The sequence below is a fragment of the Pleurodeles waltl genome, chromosome 4_2 (genome assembly GCF_031143425.1).
Source record: "Pleurodeles waltl isolate 20211129_DDA chromosome 4_2, aPleWal1.hap1.20221129, whole genome shotgun sequence".
Taxonomy (NCBI): domain Eukaryota; kingdom Metazoa; phylum Chordata; class Amphibia; order Caudata; family Salamandridae; genus Pleurodeles; species Pleurodeles waltl.
In genome coordinates this window covers 1,022,706,547-1,022,725,766 of record NC_090443.1, presented here as the reverse complement: position 1 = coordinate 1,022,725,766, position 19,220 = coordinate 1,022,706,547, and the positions used below count along the sequence as shown (strand labels likewise).

The following is a 19,220-nucleotide window of genomic DNA, read 5'->3' as shown; positions in this document are numbered from 1 at the left end:
GATGTTTCCACCCTAAAAGATGAAATCCTCTTTTTGCAATGTATACCATTCCTACTGTGGTTCTATTCTTAAGCGAAATATTCATAGTGATCATTCCTTTCAAAGGAATTGGGTCCTTATTATACCTCATAGGATATATTTCAGGTTGTTGTAACATATATGCTTCACTATCAAATCTTTCATAAAAATTATCACTATTGATAATCACAAATGATAAACATGAATCTGCATAAACATTCATCTTTATAGTATCCAGAGTCATTTCCCATTTTGGGATTTTTCAATTATCTTTTTCCCCCATCACTTGGAACACAAACATTTTCTGTTCATCATCATAGTTTTCTCTTTTACTTACAGTTTTTGATCAGAATTCCTGCATACTCTGGGAAAGTGTCCACTTCTATTACACTTTCTACTCATCGCATTCCAAGTAGAGGAATTCAGATTATTAGCTAAGTGTTGTGAGTTACCACATCTGAAACACTTTAGAAGACTTGCTATACAACCTTTCCCCATGTTATGAACAGTTGAATTCTCACTTCCTTTGATGGAGTCAATCTTCGTGACCTGGGGCCATATGTACGAACACATTTTCCCATAGACACAGAATGGGCAAAACTGCTTGCTACATCTGGCCCCTGATCTTTTATTTCAAGAACCTGATTTTCTAGTGTTAACTTCATTTCTTTTATACAGTCTGCAGTATGTACTACACTTTTTGCTATATCTAGGGCTTCATTAAGTTCAGGATTCCCAGGTAATATTTTCTCTTGGATTTTTCTGTTGTTCATGCAATGTACTAGTTGATCTCTTATAGTGAGTCAATCAATCCTTCCAATTCACCAGTATTGACTAAACGTCTCAATACTGCAATATAATTTCTTTCCTTTTCATCTTTTCCTTGGTTTCTGTTGAAAAACGTACACCTCTCTAATACTACATTTATGTTCTTACCAAAATGCTCTTATAATTTGTTGAGTTAGAAACACATCACTATGTCCTGCAGCATCTTCATCTTCTTCTGGCTCAGAAAGATTATCATATAGCTCCCTGCCGTACGGTCCTAAATTGGGCAAAAATACATGCTGTTTCCTGGCCGAAGAGAACGTATCACCTCCACTGGCAATCAAATATGATTCAAATAATTGTATCCATTGTTTCCAGGCTAATATAGGTTAAACTGAGTCTGAAAGAAATGGAGGTGGTTGAGTCATAGCAGCTGCAGCCATTGTAATTTTCTAAAAAAAGCACACTATGTGGCTACATTACTATAGATGAAGAAAGATAGACAAGATATGGTACTATTCATTTTACAATGAACTTCAGTAAATAAAATTAAGTTACAATAATATAGTAATATGCTTGAATAAAATAGGTTCAGTATACCAACATTTTAAATTTAATATATTTGAACAGGAACACAGTAGATGTTTTATACTGGAATTTATAGCCCTTGAGCTAAGGAGTGAAGTACAATGGAAACCTGTTAGTAAGGATGAGGAAATGACTGTTATAGCAAATGAAAATGTAAATAAACAGTCTCCACCTTATAACATTGCAAGTTCCTGCCCAGGAGTAGGGAGCAGTATGTGTATGTAAGGAAGTCTCCTCCCTTGCACCCTGAAGAGACTCGTTCAGAGAGAAATGTGTATGCATGAAAGACTTCTCCCTTCTGCCCTGAAGAGGCTTGCAAGGAAGGCTCTTCCTCTCCGCCATGAAGAGACTAGCTGGGAGCGACTAGTGTATCTATGAATGTACGGAAGACTCCTCCCTTCTGTCTCAAAGAGACTCACTGTAATTCACAGTCATTTTACCACAGCATGAATGTGAGGGTCTTAGTCATAGCACACTGTAAATGGATTATTGCTCCCTCCCAGTTCATTAGATAAGTTGTATATGCTGCACACAGAATGTCTGTACTCCTAAAGGTGTGCCAGATTTCCCAGAGTGCCAAGCTCCGATCAAAATACAGGACCACTACTGCAGAGTGAAGACAATAAACACAACTTCAAATCTCCTGAAGTTGTGCTGAAACAGTTTAGTGCTAATTTGAAGATAGTCAGCTTACCACAATGCACAGCAGCACGCATTTCCACAGGTTCCACAGAGCGGTGCACGGTTACTGAAGGTAAGAGATGTTTGCTCAAACAATATAGTAGATTTGGGCAGCAACTACTTTGTAGCTTCAGGGGTGATGATGTCAAGCTTCACCACTGCACAACTTTCCTCGTCGCCAGTGTTAAGTTTGAAGTATCTATAAGGCATTCAAAATAATTAAGAGACACGTCTATTGAAGAATCAACACTTTATACCATGACAAGATCAATTCTCCAGTTTCTCCACAGCTTCTCATCTAACTGTCATTTCACAACTGTTAACTAGGGAGCCATTCTAACATTCTATGAGGGAGAACAAGGGAATGAAAGGAAGGAAATGAGAACACTCAGTTGCAATAGGATCATAAATATATAAGTAATCTTTAAATATTCATATACAGATTAGAGCCTGCTAATTGTCTAAATTTTTAACAGTGGGCCCAGCCCTGCGATAGCAAAGGCCCTAAAATGCATCATTGACAAATTATATTTTTCCACTCAAAACTGACACTTTAATTGCAATGTGGGTAGCTTTGGATTTTGAGCCTCATACAGAAAACCTATGAAACCCTATTAATTAAAACTAGACACTCGTTTGAAATGAGTCCAGGGTGATTGCACTTGTATGGATTTCACAATGTTTTCTTTCCCAGAAACCCTTTCAAACCTCAAATATTGGCTAAAAACACACATTTTTCTCACATTTGTCTGTGGGAAAGTTCAGGAACTCCAAAGTCTGCCTGTCAGAGGGGCAGAAGGGCTGAATTGCCACCTTTTGGTGTAGAAGAAAGACACTATGATAGGCCTGGCTACCCACCCCTTTGTTTATTTTTGGTTAATTAAATCCCCGATGTCTAGTGCACTTTATTACCCCCAGTCCACACCCTTGATGCAGAAAAAATATATATTGCCCCCTTTTGGGGTGGGTGAACGGCCCTGCGCCAGGTTTTTTTGTTTTTTTGGGGGGGTAAATAAATTCCTGGCATTTAGCAGGCTTTAAACCCGTCTTCCACCGGGGGGCAGATTGTGGGCAAACCCCCAATCTGTCTCCATGTGGGGTGGGAGGTGGCAGAAGACTGTACTTCACCCTTTTGGGTGGAGGCATGGCCCTATGCTGTGGTGAGCCACAACTTTGTGTTTTTTGGTTTTCTTGGTGTCTAGTGAGCAAAACACAAAATCTGCCTTTGTGAGGGAAACAGAAAGACCACATTTCCCCTTTTTGGTGTAGGGAATGCCCCTTTACCAAAGTGGGCTACCCCACCCCTTTGTTTACATTTTTATTAAATAAATCCCTGTCTTCTGGGTGGACTTTCTAGAGTTCCTATAAATAGGAATATGTACATATTTTCCCTATTACTTCATTTTCTCATTACTTAACCATTTTACAGATTTTCTCTTAATTGAACCAGCATTACAACATTACAACATAACCAAGTATTTTACCTTTCTCTTTTCCCTGGCACACAATTTTCACTCTAATATATCACTATACTATACTTTTGGATGGGTACTGGATGACTTCTCTTTCTGATCATCCTGTAACTCTAGTAGGCAATAATGACTAAGGTGGATTTGACTATCTGCACAGCCTTTCATAGCTTTCACTAAATGATTTGGTGTAACCCACACATCTGTACCACCCCCCTTAACCACTAAATGTATTACTTTACCCTTCACTCTTTCTTTAGCCCTTGGTGCCCAAGCTTTATCAATAGATCCATAATTTCTTTGCCATGCATTATTGCCAACAAAGGAATATGCCACACTTGATATGGTGGTCAATTTACAACCTTAAGAAAGTCACTCTAGACAAAACACATGGTGACAGTTGTACGACGGAACACCGATTTCCTAAACAACTAGTGCCTTAACAACGAGGTCGGAACACTGACCTCGTTGCTACTACTAATGATTTTACCACGAATGCCTTAACAACAAATTTTGTTGTAAAGGCATTCCTGATAAAAGCATTACTAATAGGTACCATTGACCCTACATCCCTTACACCACCCTCCAACCCCCTCCCCAAAACCAAAAACGCCCCACCCCCCCAACCCCGCCCCAAAACCTAAAATCCCCTGACCCCCCACCCCCTCCCCAAAACCAAAAACGCCCCACCCCCCCAACCCCACCCCAAAACCTAAAACCCCCTGACCCCCCAACCCCTCCCCAAAACCAAAAATGCCCCACCCCCCAACCCCACACCAAAACCTAAAACCCCCTGGCCCCCCACCCCCTCCCCAAAACCAAAACCCCCCCACCCCAAAACCTAAAACCCCCCACCCCCTCTCCAAAACCCAAAACGCCCCACCCCAAAACCTAAAACCCCCTGACCCCCCACCTCCTCCCCAAAACCAAAAACGCCCCACCCCCCCCAACCCCACCACAAAACCTAAAACACCCAGACCCCCCACCCCCTCCCCAAAACCAAAAACTCCCCACCCCCCAACCCCGCCCCAAAACTTAAAACCCCCTGACCCCCCACCCCCTCCCCAAAACCAAAAACGCCCCACCCCCCCAACCCTGCCCCAAAACCTAAAACCCCCTGACCACCCACCCCCTCCCCAAAACCAAAAACGCCCCACCCCCCCAACCTCACCCCAAAACCTAAAACCCCCTGACCCCCCAACCCCTCCCCAAAACCAAAAATGCCCCACCCCCCAACCCCACACCAAAACCTAAAACCCCCTGGCCCCCCACCCCCCTCCCCAAAACCAAAAACGCCCCACCCCAAAACCTAAAACCCACCACCCCCTCTCCAAAACCAAAAACGCCCCACCCCAAAACCTAAAACCCCCTGACCCCCCACCCCCTCCCCAAAACCAAAAACGCCCCACCCCCCCAACCCCACCACAAAACCTAAAACACCCAGACCCCCCACCCCCTCCCCAAAACCAAAAACTCCCCACCCCCCAACCCCGCCCCAAAACTTAAAACCCCCTGACCCCCCACCCCCTCCCCAAAACCAAAAACGCCCCACCCCCCCAACCCTGCCCCAAAACCTAAAACCCCCTGACCACCCACCCCCTCCCCAAAACCAAAAACGCCCCAACCCCACCCCAAAACCTAAAACCCCCTGACCCCCCACCCCCTCCCCAAAACCTAAAACCCCCCACTTACCTTAGTCGACCCCTTGTCACCTGCGTCTTCCTCCTTCGCCAACTCACTTCATTGTGCCTTAACCACGCATGTTCGTAGTTCAGAACATACGTAGTTAAGGCACAAAATAACGGAGTCATGGTTAAAAAAAGCGTTGTTACGCTTTCGTTAACCACAACTTCCTTAAAAAGACTTCATAATAAAGGATGTTTCCCCATGGTGACAGATACTCCATTCCTAACACTGACTTGTTGGGACCAAGATTGAATAAACCCAACATAGCTAAAACCTTGTCTCTTGTGTTTTGAACATTGTATTCCAAAACTACTACACAGATGTGTTTCCATCTGTTTGATATATAGGTATACTTTAAAGCAAAGTGTACGTGAATAAGTCTATGCATCACTGATCCCAGATGTTACTAAGCCACCACAGAATCTTCGATTGTCTATTTTTTCTCTACTCTGAAGCACAGGGGCTCTCACTGAATCTCTTCCATGTGAGAGGCAGCAACAATCCCTCTTTCAAGTGAGCCCTTCCCATAGTCTGTTAAGGCCCTGCGTCACTACCTGTTCTTACCCCATTCTTCTTTTTTATCTAGGTAAACTGTGGTTTGGTGATGAACATCTTGAGCGCCATCGTGGCAGCTATCGGCATCATCGTCTACGCCTGTGATTTGGCTACTTACAAGAATTATTCTGACTTTGATGACAAAGACTGTGTGATACGTGGCAAAAAGTACAAGGAGTGCTTGAAGTTCAGAGAGACTCTCATTGTAAGCATAACATTACTTGTCAGCTCCTGGTGTAACCTCTTAGTACTATAGACCATCAGCCATATGCCTTGCAGCATGACTCAAGATGTCTTGTGGACAGCCCCTGTCTATGTCTATATAGTAATAACATCAGGTTCTGGGCTGCCTGGAAGGTGCATTGATGCATAACTATCGGAAACACACAGAGTACTTATGTTTGCATGCATGGTTACATGAACTGCATGCCTGATATGCTTGTTTGTTAATGTCTGTTATCCCTTTTGGTGCTTTTAGTGTATTTGATCTTTAACAAAGGGGACTGACCAATGCAAAAGGTTTAATCCTTTTATGATTGTCGTAGATGGTTGTCTCTGCATTGTACTTCTTTATGGATGGTAGATGCATTAGGCAGTGTGACACGTGGTTTGCTTCATGCAAAGGGGTGCCCTAGGTGTAGCAGCATGTAAGCACAAGTAGTAGGGCAGACCTGTGCAGGAGGGAGGCAGGCTTAGAGGTTTGAGAACTCCAAGTGTAGACTTGAGAGTGATAGATTGCAATGAGTTGAGCTTTAGCTTTGCGGTGGCTATAGATCATGTGGAGTGAGTGTGTAGGGACAAGATAGGGGAGAGTAGGATTAAAAGCGGGTGTTAATCAGCAAGCGTACGCAGGGGTGTTGATGTGCAGAAAGGTTGATAGAGTGATGTTGTGTTGACAACACATGTGGTAGCTTCAGAAAAATCAATGGGCCAGTGCAGAGACAATGATGGGCCCAAGCAGAGGTGGAGTATAAATGCATTCTATTTACACACAGATGTGGGAACATGCCATCAAGATGCCCTAGCTCCAATAGATCACAATGGCCAGTGCCGGCCTCTTACTGACCGGAAGGGCACCAGATGAAGAGGAGAAGACTAGCTCATCGTCTTGTTTGAACCCCACAGTCAGTCACTAGATGAGACATAGCCTCTAGAAATTAACTCAGGGAGTGAGGAGTGAAGTAAATGCAATTTGTTAGTGCCACCACAGTCATGGAGGGAGGAAGTCTCAAATCCAGCTTGAAATAGCAAGAGAAGATACAGTGGAGGATGGAGCTACACAGAGGAGAGGTGGGGAAGAGAGGCACCCAGGGGCATATGGGACAGGGAGAGAGGGTACTGAGGGCTAGGGGCGCATAGAAAGAATGTGGGGGCTCAAGCAGGTGCTACAGGAACCGGGGACACATAGGGGGTCATTCTGACCCTGGCGGCCGGTGGCCGCCAGGGCCACCGACCACGGGAGCACCGCCAACAGGCTGGCGGTGCTCCCACGAGCATTCTGACCGCGGCGGCGCCGACTTACCGCTGCTCGGGGGAATCCTTCATGGCGGCGGAGCGCGCTCCGCCGCCATGAGGATTCTGAACCCCCCTACCGCCATCCTGTTCATGGCGGGAAAGCCGCCATGAACAGGATGGCGGTAGGGGGGGGGTCGCGGGGCCCCTGGGGGCCCCTACCGTGCCCATGCCAATGGCATGGGCACGGCAGGGGCCCCCGTAAGAGGGCCCCGCAAAGTATTTCAGTGTCTGCCTTGCAGACACTGAAATACGCGACGGGTGCCACTGCACCCGTCGCACCTTCCCACTCCGCCGGCTCGATTACGAGCCGGCATCCTCGTGGGAAGGGAGTTTTTCCCTGGGCTGGCGGGCGGTCTTTTGGAGACCGCCCGCCAGCCCAGGGAAAAACTCATAATACCCTCCGCGGTCTTCTGACCGCGGAGCGGTATAATGGGGGCGGAATTCTGGCGGGCGGCCTCCGCCGCCCGCCAGAATCAGAATCACCCCCATAATGTGACTGATGTTGGAGCAAGGTAAAACAAAGCAAGAAGTGTCTTGGCAGCATAATTGGAGCTTCACATGGGATTCACACAGGGGCTGCAGTGAGCCAGTGGACAAAGGGGCTGCAGGGGCACAGCCACCATCATACAACACACTCTCCAACAGACTGATCACTATTGGACACACACCCACACATACCATCATATGCTGATGCACCCACCATCATGAGTCTACATAACCAGAATTATACACCAACATACAACTTACTCTGTGCATGAAACACACATAATTCACCACACGTCCATTACCATTCATCAACACAAGCTACATCGTACACCCTCACCAACATCAAATGTCCACCCAACCACTATCGTACACCAATCCATTTGAACCATACTTCCAAACAAGCATAGTCATATACAAAAACCCTCACCATTTTAGGTCTACACAACACACAAGGAAATGAAAAAAACAGAAAATTGCCATAAATACTAAACTATAAAAGTAGTTAATTTTGATTAACATGGTATATAAGCATAAACTATAATGTCGTGAAATTTAGGGGTTAAGGTGCTACCTTCTTGTGTCCCATCCTCCCCTACTAAGTCAGCCTCAACTCCCACCGCAGCACACCGTCTTAGCAACCTTCATACTGTTGCGTAGGTTCTCATTATGCTAATGAGGCTACTGGATTTTGGAGGCAGGATCACATGGATGATGGGTACTAAGTATGTTTCCACACCACATGACACCTGTCGGCCTAATCCGGGTTCTCCGGCTAACTAGCAGCGCCTCATCTCTGGCCGAGATGATTGTGGCGACCGGGCACATGACAAGAAGGCTCCTCAGGGGAATCCTGGTTGGTCAGATCCCATCCCTTTCACTCAGTTACCAATAGGTCTCATAGAGGCAAAGAGACAACAGAGGTAGGATATAGTTCAATAAGGATTTATTGAAGTAACTGTATCTAAGATAAAAAGGCATGTATTGCAAAAACTAGGATGATAGGACACAACAAAAGCAAACAGGTGGCTAACAGAGCAAAACACAAGAATAGTCCCACCATACTGTCACCTGGAGTAATGCATATATTTCTCTTATCTAAACTGTGTCTGAGCACAGCGTAATAAACCTAATCTGCCCTTTGGGTTCCCCCCTGGGGGTACATCATCCCTCATACCTGGAGAAAGAAGCCTGTGGTCTAGAGAGACACCGTCCCCATGTGGATCAGGGGTCCGGCCATCTAGGCAGGTAGCTGCAGCGTAGCGGTCAGCAATCAGCAATCAGCATGCAGTAGTGGTCATTTGGCTGGAATCTCCCTCTAACGTATCTGGGACAAAGGGGCGTTTTTATAATAAACACAGTGATATTCTAAGAAATGGTCCCCACGTATGAGTGTGTGTTTTCTGTGAATGTTGTAGACACAGCATACCATGTTTGTCGGCAACCCTATCTGACTGTAGCCCTGGAGAAAGCACAGAGTGAAACAAATGTCCTACTAAGAATGTAATGCTTTCCAAGCCAACGTACAATGAGATAAAGAATATAAAACAGTACAACGAATGTTACTATTGTTGAAGAAATAAAGCAATGCCGAATACAATGTAACAGGGTAAAAGTGCACAGGGGCAGGCCTAGTTAACATAAAACAACTTGTCTAAAACATGGCTAAAATAGCTATACAACAACACAACTTGTCAAACATAAAGTAACATTACCATATAAAACATCATTAGGCAGATCATATGGCTACAAGCACACCATCAGACTATTGAACATCACAGACACATCTAAAAACATCATTTATGACAGTACGCCCATCATGATACATCTGCAGAACCACAGTATGTGCTCACAAGCTCCCTATCTGTCACCTACATAGCCATTTTCATAGGCCTATACCTACCCACATGAGTGCATGTACATTCCATCAAATGCCCACACAGTTATCATCATACACCTTCTTTCTGCTGTTGCTTTCATGTCCTCTTAGACCAAGAGTAGGAGGGATAGTATCAATGGTATGAAAGATCGAGCCAGGATTTGCAGGTGGCACCCTTGGCTCTCTCTATCTGAGTTTCATGTATTTACCCCATTCATGTATTTACCCCACTCTCTATAGTTGAATTATCCTTCTAATTGACTACTCCCTCTAGAAAATAGAAAAAAATATATATTCAGGTGTCTCTGAATCAGGCCACTTAAATCCATCTCTCCTGCTGTTTGTGTGTTTTGCCTCTCCATCAGTCACTTTTGCTATCTGTAGGCACCCTGTCTTTTAACTAGTTGAATGCAAAGGACCATCTTCATCTACATCTTGTTTTAATATGGTCTCAAATTCCAGAGAGGATGAAGGTCAAGATTTCACCCCTTGTTTTTCAAGCTATCAATGAAATACTTGGCTCTATAGTTAGTGGAAATACCAAATCTGTATCTGACCACACTTTAGAAGGATAGGGAGCAGTGGAACATTGCACTGATGTGGAATGAGAGTAAAATCTTGACCTTCAACTCCTTGTTCAACCCTGATGAGTTAATCCTCAGTCTTTTTACTGACTATTGTGTCCAATTCTCTTCTGGAGAGTTACAGAGACGGTATCCTGGTGGTTCTCATGCTGCTTTTGTTGCTGGAGTTTTGCATCTCAATCACTGCCTCTAGCTATGGATGCAAAACTGCGTGCCGGTCTTCCAATCACGAAGCAGCCCAGGTAAGCTCATTGAATCTATTCATGTATTCTGTCTTCGTTGCACATGTGTTCATTCTTGGACACTCTGAGGATGGTGGTGACTTTGCTGATTGGCACAACTGTAATGATGGATGGATAGTGACAGAGTCCCAATGGATACTGAGAATCACTTAATAATGATGGTGTCTTTGTCAATTGTGTATGCGTAATGTGGGATGAATAACAAGCATCCTATTTGATGAGATGGGTGACCAGAAGTCTTAGTTGAATATCTGGAATCACTGGTTGAGCAATGATGCTATCAGTCCTTATGAAAGTGATCATAAGAATAAGGGCCCAGATGTAGCAAAGGTTTAGCGACTCGCAAACGGCGAAAAACGCAGTTTGCGAGTCGCTAAAGCCACTTTGCTATGTTGAAATGCATTGTGTTCCCTTCCTATTTGCGAGTCACAATGGTATTCATTTTCATTTGCGACCGCGATTGCGGTCGCAAATGAAAGCGCAGTTACCATCCACTTGAAGTGGATGGTAACCCAGGCGCAAACGGGAAGGGGTCCCCAGGGGACCCCTTCCCCTTTGTGTCTGGCACAAAAAATAATTTTTCAGGGCAGGCAGATGTCCAATGGACCACTACCTGCCCTGAAAAATACCGAAACCTTTAAGGAAAACGGGTTGCACTTTGAAAAAAAAAACTGCTTTACTTAAAAGCAGTCACGGACATGGTGGTCTGCTGTTCCCAGCAGGCCACCATCCCCGTGAGAGCCCTGACTCTCTATGGGGTCGCAAATTGCGACCCACCTCATTAATATTAATGAGGTGGGTCTTTGCGACCCCATAGCGAGTCGCAGACGGTGTCTGAGACACCGTTCTGCATAGCAAATTGCGAGTTGCAATTTGCGAGTCGGAAGGACTCGCAAATTACAACTCGCAATTTCATACCTACCTACATCTGGCCCAAGATTCTCTCCTTGAGTTTGTTTCAATAATATCAGGGATACAGAGGTCGAGGTTGGATGAGGGTGAATTATGGAAACTAGGTAGGTGCTAACCCACTTATGGCCCACAGAGAAGTATTTTGTGTTTATCTTCATCTATTCCATAAACAATACAAGTGGAGTTTTTACGCAGCCACCAGGATATTCCCAAATACCAGGACACTAATTACAGTGATTTAGAAATAAACACAATTCTCCTTTTCTACTCCCCGCAGAGAGGACACTGCAAGAATCTGGGTAGTTTGTTTCTCTATGGTGTGAGACTATACACTGGTTTATAATGTTATAGGCATTCGAATAATACACAGAGTCTGATTTACTGGTGCATGTGCTTATTATCTGGGGTTCTCACTAATATAGTCATGGCACTGGTAAATTAGAATACAAATCACTATAAATATAGCAGCGGTGCTTGGACCTCCATTGGTGAGACTGGACAGAACTCAGTCTTAATGGCCCTGAGTCTGATTCTATCTTCCTTGCACTTTTAGCCACGAGCCACAGAACAGTTCTTAGTTTAGGAAGTGACAGAGTTATTAGTCCTTGGGCATGGTTCCATTAATGCAAAGGCATGTGCTTTGGGAGAGGGAACACTCCTGAGGCACACAGTTTGTGAAAAAGACCTCTTGCATGGAAGCTAGAGGAGCTCACAATTCCAAGAAACCTTTGCTTTGCTGCAAACATTAAGGGGGTGATTCTGACCTTCAGCGGGAGCACCGCCGACAGGCCGGCGGTGCCCCGCAGGGCATTCTGACCGCGGCGGTAAAGCCGCGGTCAGACCGGCAACACTGGCGGGCTCCCGCCAGTGTACCGCTGCCCTGTTGAATCCTCCAAGGCGGCGCAGCTAGCTGCGCCGCCGAGGGGATTCCGACCCCCCCTACCGCCATCCAGTTCCCGGCGGTCCGCCCGCCGGGAACCGGATGGCGGTAGGGGGGGGTCGCGGGGCCCCTGGGGGCCCCTGCAGTGCCCATGCCACTGGCATGGGCACTGCAGGGGCCCCCGTAAGAGGGCCCCTACAAGTATTTCACTGTCTGCTTGGCAGACAGTGAAATACGCGACGGGTGCAAATGCACCCGTCGCACCTTCCCACTCCGCCGGCTCGATTACGAGCCGGCATCCTCGTGGGAAGGTCGTTTTCCCCTGGGCTGGCGGGCGGCCTTTTGGCGGCCGCCCGCCAGCCCAGGGGAAAACTTGAAATACCCGCCGCGGTCTTTTGACCGCGGCGCGGTATTTTGGAGGGCGGAATTCTGGCGGGCGGCCTCCGCCGCCCGCCAGAATCAGAATCACCCCCTAAATACCCTCAACAAAGATCTAACATTAAGGTCTAACCCACCTCCCGCCCATAAACATTACCTACCTTTTACAGCTCTATTGTCTCTTCCCCTTTAACATTTGACATCTTAACATGATATCTTTGATTCTCAAGTCTTTGTCCTTGGATCTCCAGCTACTTATTTTTATCTGGCCCGCGCTAGGCCAAGGCTGTGGGTTACGGTACCTTTGTTCAACTGTTTCTTTGGACTTCTCTCCCCAACTTCCCCTCTCTCCTCCATACACTCCCCCATACATTTCCTGTACTCTCTCTTTTCTACTACCAGACAAGCCCTCCCTGAGGTATGCTACCAGTCCCTCTCTGTACCTCATCCTCTCTTGCACAGTATTCTTCCAACAGCTTTATGACTTTCATCAAATACATCCTTTTTCCCATCAGCGATCGGTGCTCTCTGTCCTGTCTAGATTTCATTGTCCACTTGTACCCTAACCTGCATGGTTCACCACTCCAGTGTTCTGTGCTCTACAAAGTCCTGACACTTGTTTCTCTCCTTTCTGTTGATGGCTGGAGGTTTTCTAGTGCCCATGCACATCCTCTGGGACAATATCTCAGCCTACATTAAGGCCCTCATTCATGGGGATTTGGCATAGGGCAGCACAGTAAGTCCCCTTGCTGCGCTGCCCTCTGTTGAATTGAAAGGGCATGTTTATCTAATATGGTGCATTCCTGTCCCTTCCCCATATGCTGGCGCCGTTTCGGCATCCTAGCTCCAACGCTGGCACCCTTGCACCATGGTAGAAGGGTACCTGTATTGTCGGCAGGATTGTTTAAGTGTAATAAGGGACACCTTCCTGCACAAAAACAATGCATAGAGGCCTTTTTCTCTTTCTATGTGTGCTGCAAAGTGCAGCATACATAGAAAAAAGAAAAAACAAAGACAAATAAAGATATTTCTCCCTGTTACATCTGGCTTTGGGAGGCGTAAGATTTTGGCGCATTTCCAGTCCTTGTAAATCTGGAAATATTTCAAAGCCCATGGGTGTTGCGTGGGAACACCCACCGGAATGACCATGGTACGACTTTCTTGTGCAGAGTAAGGCTACGCAGCGATTTACCACTCAAAGCGATGCACTGTGGCTTTGTGTGGCTCCATAAATCTGACTCAGAACCCTGTGTCACATATGTACCACTTTGCGTGGTGCAAACATGACGCAAGGCTCTCATAAATATGCCCATATGTCTGTTACATCCTACCTCTCCTAAATAGCCTTCAAAACCATTTTATATCAGTTGCACAAGGTTGTTCGGTTGTCACAACATTGGCAGTAACTTACCTCATCCTATGCCTCCTAAGCCATCACACCCCACTGTCACCTCGTCGTCATCCAGTCCCAGCTGCTGCCCATAGCTTTACCTCACTGTGTGTTCTGCACAGTGCACAGTTTATGATGGAACAGCCAGACATCCACTGTTTTTTCCTTCTTCCTATCTTTCCATCTGTGAAAAAACATTACATCAGAAAATGCCACCAAACTCCCAGCTCTCATCCTGTCCTGTTTCAGGACCAGACGTAGGCTTTTTTTACTGTCCCATTTGCAAACAATGTGTCATGTAAGAATGTTCTTTCCAACCACCCAGCCACAAACACTTCCTCATAGTCCTAAGCGCTTGCCTATCCGTTACCTTCCTTCCTTCCTCATGAACAAACATCCTTCCGGCGTTCACCCTCTCACATCCATATATCCCCCACACGCTCTCACTGGAGATATCTCGTCCCTTCCAGATCTGTGCATCTTTGCATAGATCTGAAGGGTCCAAATCTCTCTTACCCCAGTGCACTAGCACTTGGAGCCTGTTGTCCTTCAACACCAAATCCTCAACCATCAGGTCTGCATAGTTCCTCATCCCAACTACTTCTGACACACTCAAAGCCTTGAAGAACCTCTGGGCGCAACATCGTCTTTTCCAGTACAGCCTGAATCCCTTAATACCCCAGACCCATATGTAAAAGAAAATATTTCCACACAACACGTGTAAGAGTCTGTCATTGTCCACATCATTATGTCGTAGTAACCATCCAAGTCCCGAATCCCCAGGTTCCCATGACCTGCCTTACTCCCTCAGTTAATGTGACTCAGTGGTTTAGGTTTCCACACATCCCATGGCAAATGCCTGGTGCCTTCAGAGCCCACAGTTCAAGTGACCTTCTTCATCTTCTTCGCCCAAAGGCTGCCAATCAATCAGGATTTGTAAGTGCAGCTAATCACCCAACAGGGTATCCAGGCGCTTGCGGGTCCTCGGAGGCTCATTCGAACAGTTAGGCCTTGAGGGCCGTGGGAATTCTGGAAGTGAGGTGATGGTTTTGAGTTGCACGGAGAGGCTGCACAAAAATGGGAGGGAAGGCAAGGAGAAAGCAGTGAAAACGAGGGAAAAGCAAGGAGACGGCACACAAAAAAGGGGAAAAAGCAAGGAAAAGACATAAGCAAGGGCGGGGAGGGATGAGCCTGGGAACTGCTCAACGTCAGCCCACTCGGGCCTCTGTCGTAAAGACCTCACACTTAGAGAGCAGTTCCCACCCCCTTTGCAAGACCCACCTTGGTGACCATCAAGCAGCATCAACTCTCTGTCCTGCATATCCAGCTACAACAAAGGAAACCCCAACCTAGACAGAGGTTTGCTCCATTGCTTCACAACTAGGATCATTCTACATAATTTCCAATAACTACACACATATATAGACACGAAAAAACAATACTCACTTGTTTCTCAAAATTATATACACTATATTGTTATATATATATGCAATTAGCTGAGAACAAATGCAATAAGATTTATTCGCCCAGAGACTTCCTGTAATTGCATCAAAAAATATTAAATTAACAAATCCAAAACTATGGCTCTGTCTGTGCTCAGAGCCCAACTCGGACTGACCTGTGATCATAGCTTCTCTTAGAAATACCTGTGCTTTGAACCCTCTCAGCCTGCCCCGTGTTCAAACATTCTCTTAAACTGGTCTGTGTTCAGGACTTTTTTAGGCTGATGGCTGCTCAAAACCTTTCTTAGGCTAACCTGTGTCCAGATTCTCATTACGACTGGTCTGTGTTCAGAAGCTCTCTCAGCCTGCCCTGTGTTTAGAGCCTCTCAGACTGGCCTGTTTTCAGACTCTCACTTAGACTCTCTGTGTTCAGAGCCTTTCTTAGACTAACCTGTGTTCAGACGCACTCTCAGTCTGTTCTGTGTTCAGATCCCCTACCATACTGTCCTGGGTTCATATCCTGCCTGAGACTGCTCTGAGTGAAGGCATCTTTTAGAATGACCTTTGTTCAGAGCCCCTCTCAGACCGGCCTGTGCTCAGAGACTGTTTTAGACTGATCTTAGTTTACAACTTTTCTCAGCCTGGCCTGCACTGAGTGCCTCTCTCAGACTGGACTGTGTTCAGAGCTTGTACTAAACCGGTATGAGTTCAGAGCCCCTCTCAGACTGCCCTGTGTTCTTAGCCTCTCTTAGACTGCTCTGTGTACAGACATCTTTTAGACTGACCTTAGTTCAGAACCTTTCTCAGTCTGGCCTCCATGGAGAGCCTCTCTCAGAGTGGACTGTTTTCAGACTCTCACTTAGACTGGCCTGTGCTCAGAACTTGTATTGAACCAGTCTGAGTTCAGAGCCCCTCTCAGTCTGGTCTGTGTTCAGTAGCTCTCTCAGACTGCCCTGTGTTTCCAGCCTCTCTTAGACTGCTCTTTGTACAGACATCTTTTAGATTAACCTTAGTTCAGAGCTGTTCTCAGCCTGGCATGCACTGGGTGCCTCTCTCAGACTGGGCTGTTTTCAGACTGTCACTTAGACTGCTCTGTGTTCAGAGCCTCTCTTGGACTGGTCTGTGTTCAGAGCGTCACCAAGAGTGATTAGGTCCTGTTCGTTTCTCTCACTGGCCTGTGTTCTTTGAGTATATATCATAGTCATCCAGCCCCATTATGTTATTGCTTGGTGTTAATATATTCTTATGACCCTCTACTTGATCAGTGCATTGTCTTTCACAAAATAACCAGATCCTACTTACTTGCTGTGTCTTCTCACCCTTCATTGCATCTTGGTATTTTATAAAGATTGGAGCACACGTTCAGTTAGAGGGACCTTCTGTTTCTTACTAATGATGCATTTTGGTTTCATCATATAGATAATCAATTGGAGCTCTCCAAGGGACATTTCTCCTATAAACGTAGACATATATATGTTTAAGTAACCCTATGCATCAATACTTTACAAAATATAGAGCATGTCCTACAATGTTATCAACCTTTTCTATTACATGAGCACTTCATCTCTTTCTTATATGACCTAGATAACCCCACATCATTAACTAGCTACAGGCATCAGTCAGGACCAAGTTACGGATGCCAAACCTTAGTTCTTCCAATCCTACATCTCGAGGCTTTCTGTTTTTTTTGCAATCAACATATTAGGGCCTGAGTCCATCAATAAAGCTCTTTTGACCTGTCATGGCTACTGTGGTACTGGGAGTGTTGTACTGCCCTCAAACGTGACCAACATATGCTCAGTTCCTTAAATATAATTCTGAAGACTGATTCATAATTTTGTAGACCAGTTCCACCAGAAACTCAGAACAACTTGGTTCCAGGATAGCCATCAGGCACCTAGAACATCTGCAGCCCTCTAAGCAAAGAACAGTTATGCAAGGAACAATTATCCAAACAAACTCAAACCACTACAGATGCCTTCCACATCAAACAGATTCTGATCATAGTCATTGGGAGGACAGGTTCATAAAACTCCACGCTTATCCTTCAAGAAGAGTCTACACCTTTGTGTCCGTAGGATGCTGGACATTATGCAATCAGGGAGGACACAATTATTGGTGATGACTCAGCTAAGATTAATGCAAATTCTCAGTAGTTTTCTGAATGTGCCAAATGATTGTTAAGTTTGCATTACACTTTATGCCCTGTTATGCATCTTTACAGAAGTTCCTGAATGCTTAGACTAAACAAATATGAGAATGACCAGAAAATGACAAAGTCCCTTTATTTCAGCCTTCCTTTGTAGTTGAGAATAACGGCATGCAAGACCCACAAGTCCTGTTGACACAAGCAAACGGAGTGCCAGTGTGCCATGGGATTCCCATGATGCAAGACATGTCAAAATTCTATGGAGTGCCACCACTGGTGCCAGGAGTGACATCAGAAATCCCTACGGCACCACCGCCATCTTACTTCAAGGATGTTCCTGGTGATTCCAATGAGGTTTAAGAAGAAGGCATGGCCTTTGCAGCTGCCAAGGGAGACGCCAGTGCTTTAATATAGCCTTAGAACCCGCCGTAGCGGGCTCTACCGGCTATTAAAGGCCTAACGCTGGAGCGGGCCTTTAATAGCCGGTAGAGCCCGCTACGGCGGGTTCTAAGGCTATAGTAGAATTCCTCGGCAGAAGAATAATCGTTGAATTAGAATCTTGCTAAAAAATGGAATACAAATATTATCCACTCCACAAATTGTATTAATACACAGAAAAGTGCATACTCGCAAGATCATTCTGAAGAATGCAGTGATTTTTTTTCTTTAGAAAAGGTCTTTTATGTATTTCCAACTTGCTAATTTTTAATAAAAATTAAATACAGTTCAACAAATGTCTTATTCTGGACACAGGATTTGTTGTGTAATTAATGTTCTCTCACAACCCTCACTCCCTCTTCACACATCTGGTACCCTATTCCTTTCTCGTAGGGCCTGTGCTTCAGACGTCATGGTTGGGCAGGGGAATTGAATACTGTGTTCAAGACAAAGGCCCTTCTACTGTGTACACTGCCCTAATCCTAGGCCTTTTAAAGAGACAATAGTACATCCAGGAACCTGGCATACATTCACAATGCTGTCTTATGCAGGTCTTCTGAAATATATATTTTTTTGTTGCTCCCAGAATTCTGTTCAGATTTCACTTGCACACCTTGGAAAACCTGGTAAGATATCTTAGAGACCCAGGAATCTGCTGATGACAGTTGTGTGTAACCTGCAAGTCCCTTCAACCTTTCCTCTTTCAGAAGCTGATCACTTGAGAACCACTAAGTTGAGTAATATTGGCACACCTAATGAAATGCTGAAATTGGCTCATGCAATCTGAATGATTAGACTGATGGCATTAACTACTGGTGTTTGCCTCTGTTGTAGTTTCTGCTGCAGGACAATGGGGCACAGACTGATCACTTGCTGATTTACCTGTGCTGGTAAGATCAAGAAACTGAAGGTGATACCCTATTGCCAACAGGCTATTGGGCATTAGCTCTTAGTATCACATGTTATCATTGTGCTGCCTCACCTCTATCTGAAGTGGATAATTGCAAACCAGGCAATTAACAGTCATTAGTAACCTCTAAAATAAATTAAGAAAAGCTATTTTTCTATATAAAAACTATTGGCCTGGAGTTAAGACTTTGAGTGTGTGTTCCTCATTTATTGCCTGTGTGTGTACAACAAATGCTTAACACTATCCTCTGATA

General features: G+C 45.3%; 1 protein-coding gene across 4 annotated transcripts in view; it reads left to right on the top strand.

Annotated features, from left to right (window-relative positions):
- LOC138293613 (membrane-spanning 4-domains subfamily A member 4A-like) overlaps positions 1–18,353 on the top strand; it is a 96,002-nt gene extending 77,649 nt beyond the window's left edge. For 3 of the 4 annotated variants that reach the window (XM_069232887.1, XM_069232888.1, XM_069232889.1), the window contains exons 5-7: positions 5,797–5,970; positions 10,343–10,468; positions 17,764–18,353. In XM_069232887.1, the coding sequence (XP_069088988.1) occupies positions 5,797–5,970; positions 10,343–10,468; positions 17,764–17,979 (516 nt within the window). In that variant the 3' untranslated portion in view covers positions 17,980–18,353. The remainder of the gene's footprint in view (positions 1–5,796; positions 5,971–10,342; positions 10,469–17,763) is intronic. The other variant, XM_069232890.1, reaches the window with a different exon arrangement.
- Positions 18,354–19,220: the final 867 nt, after the last annotated feature.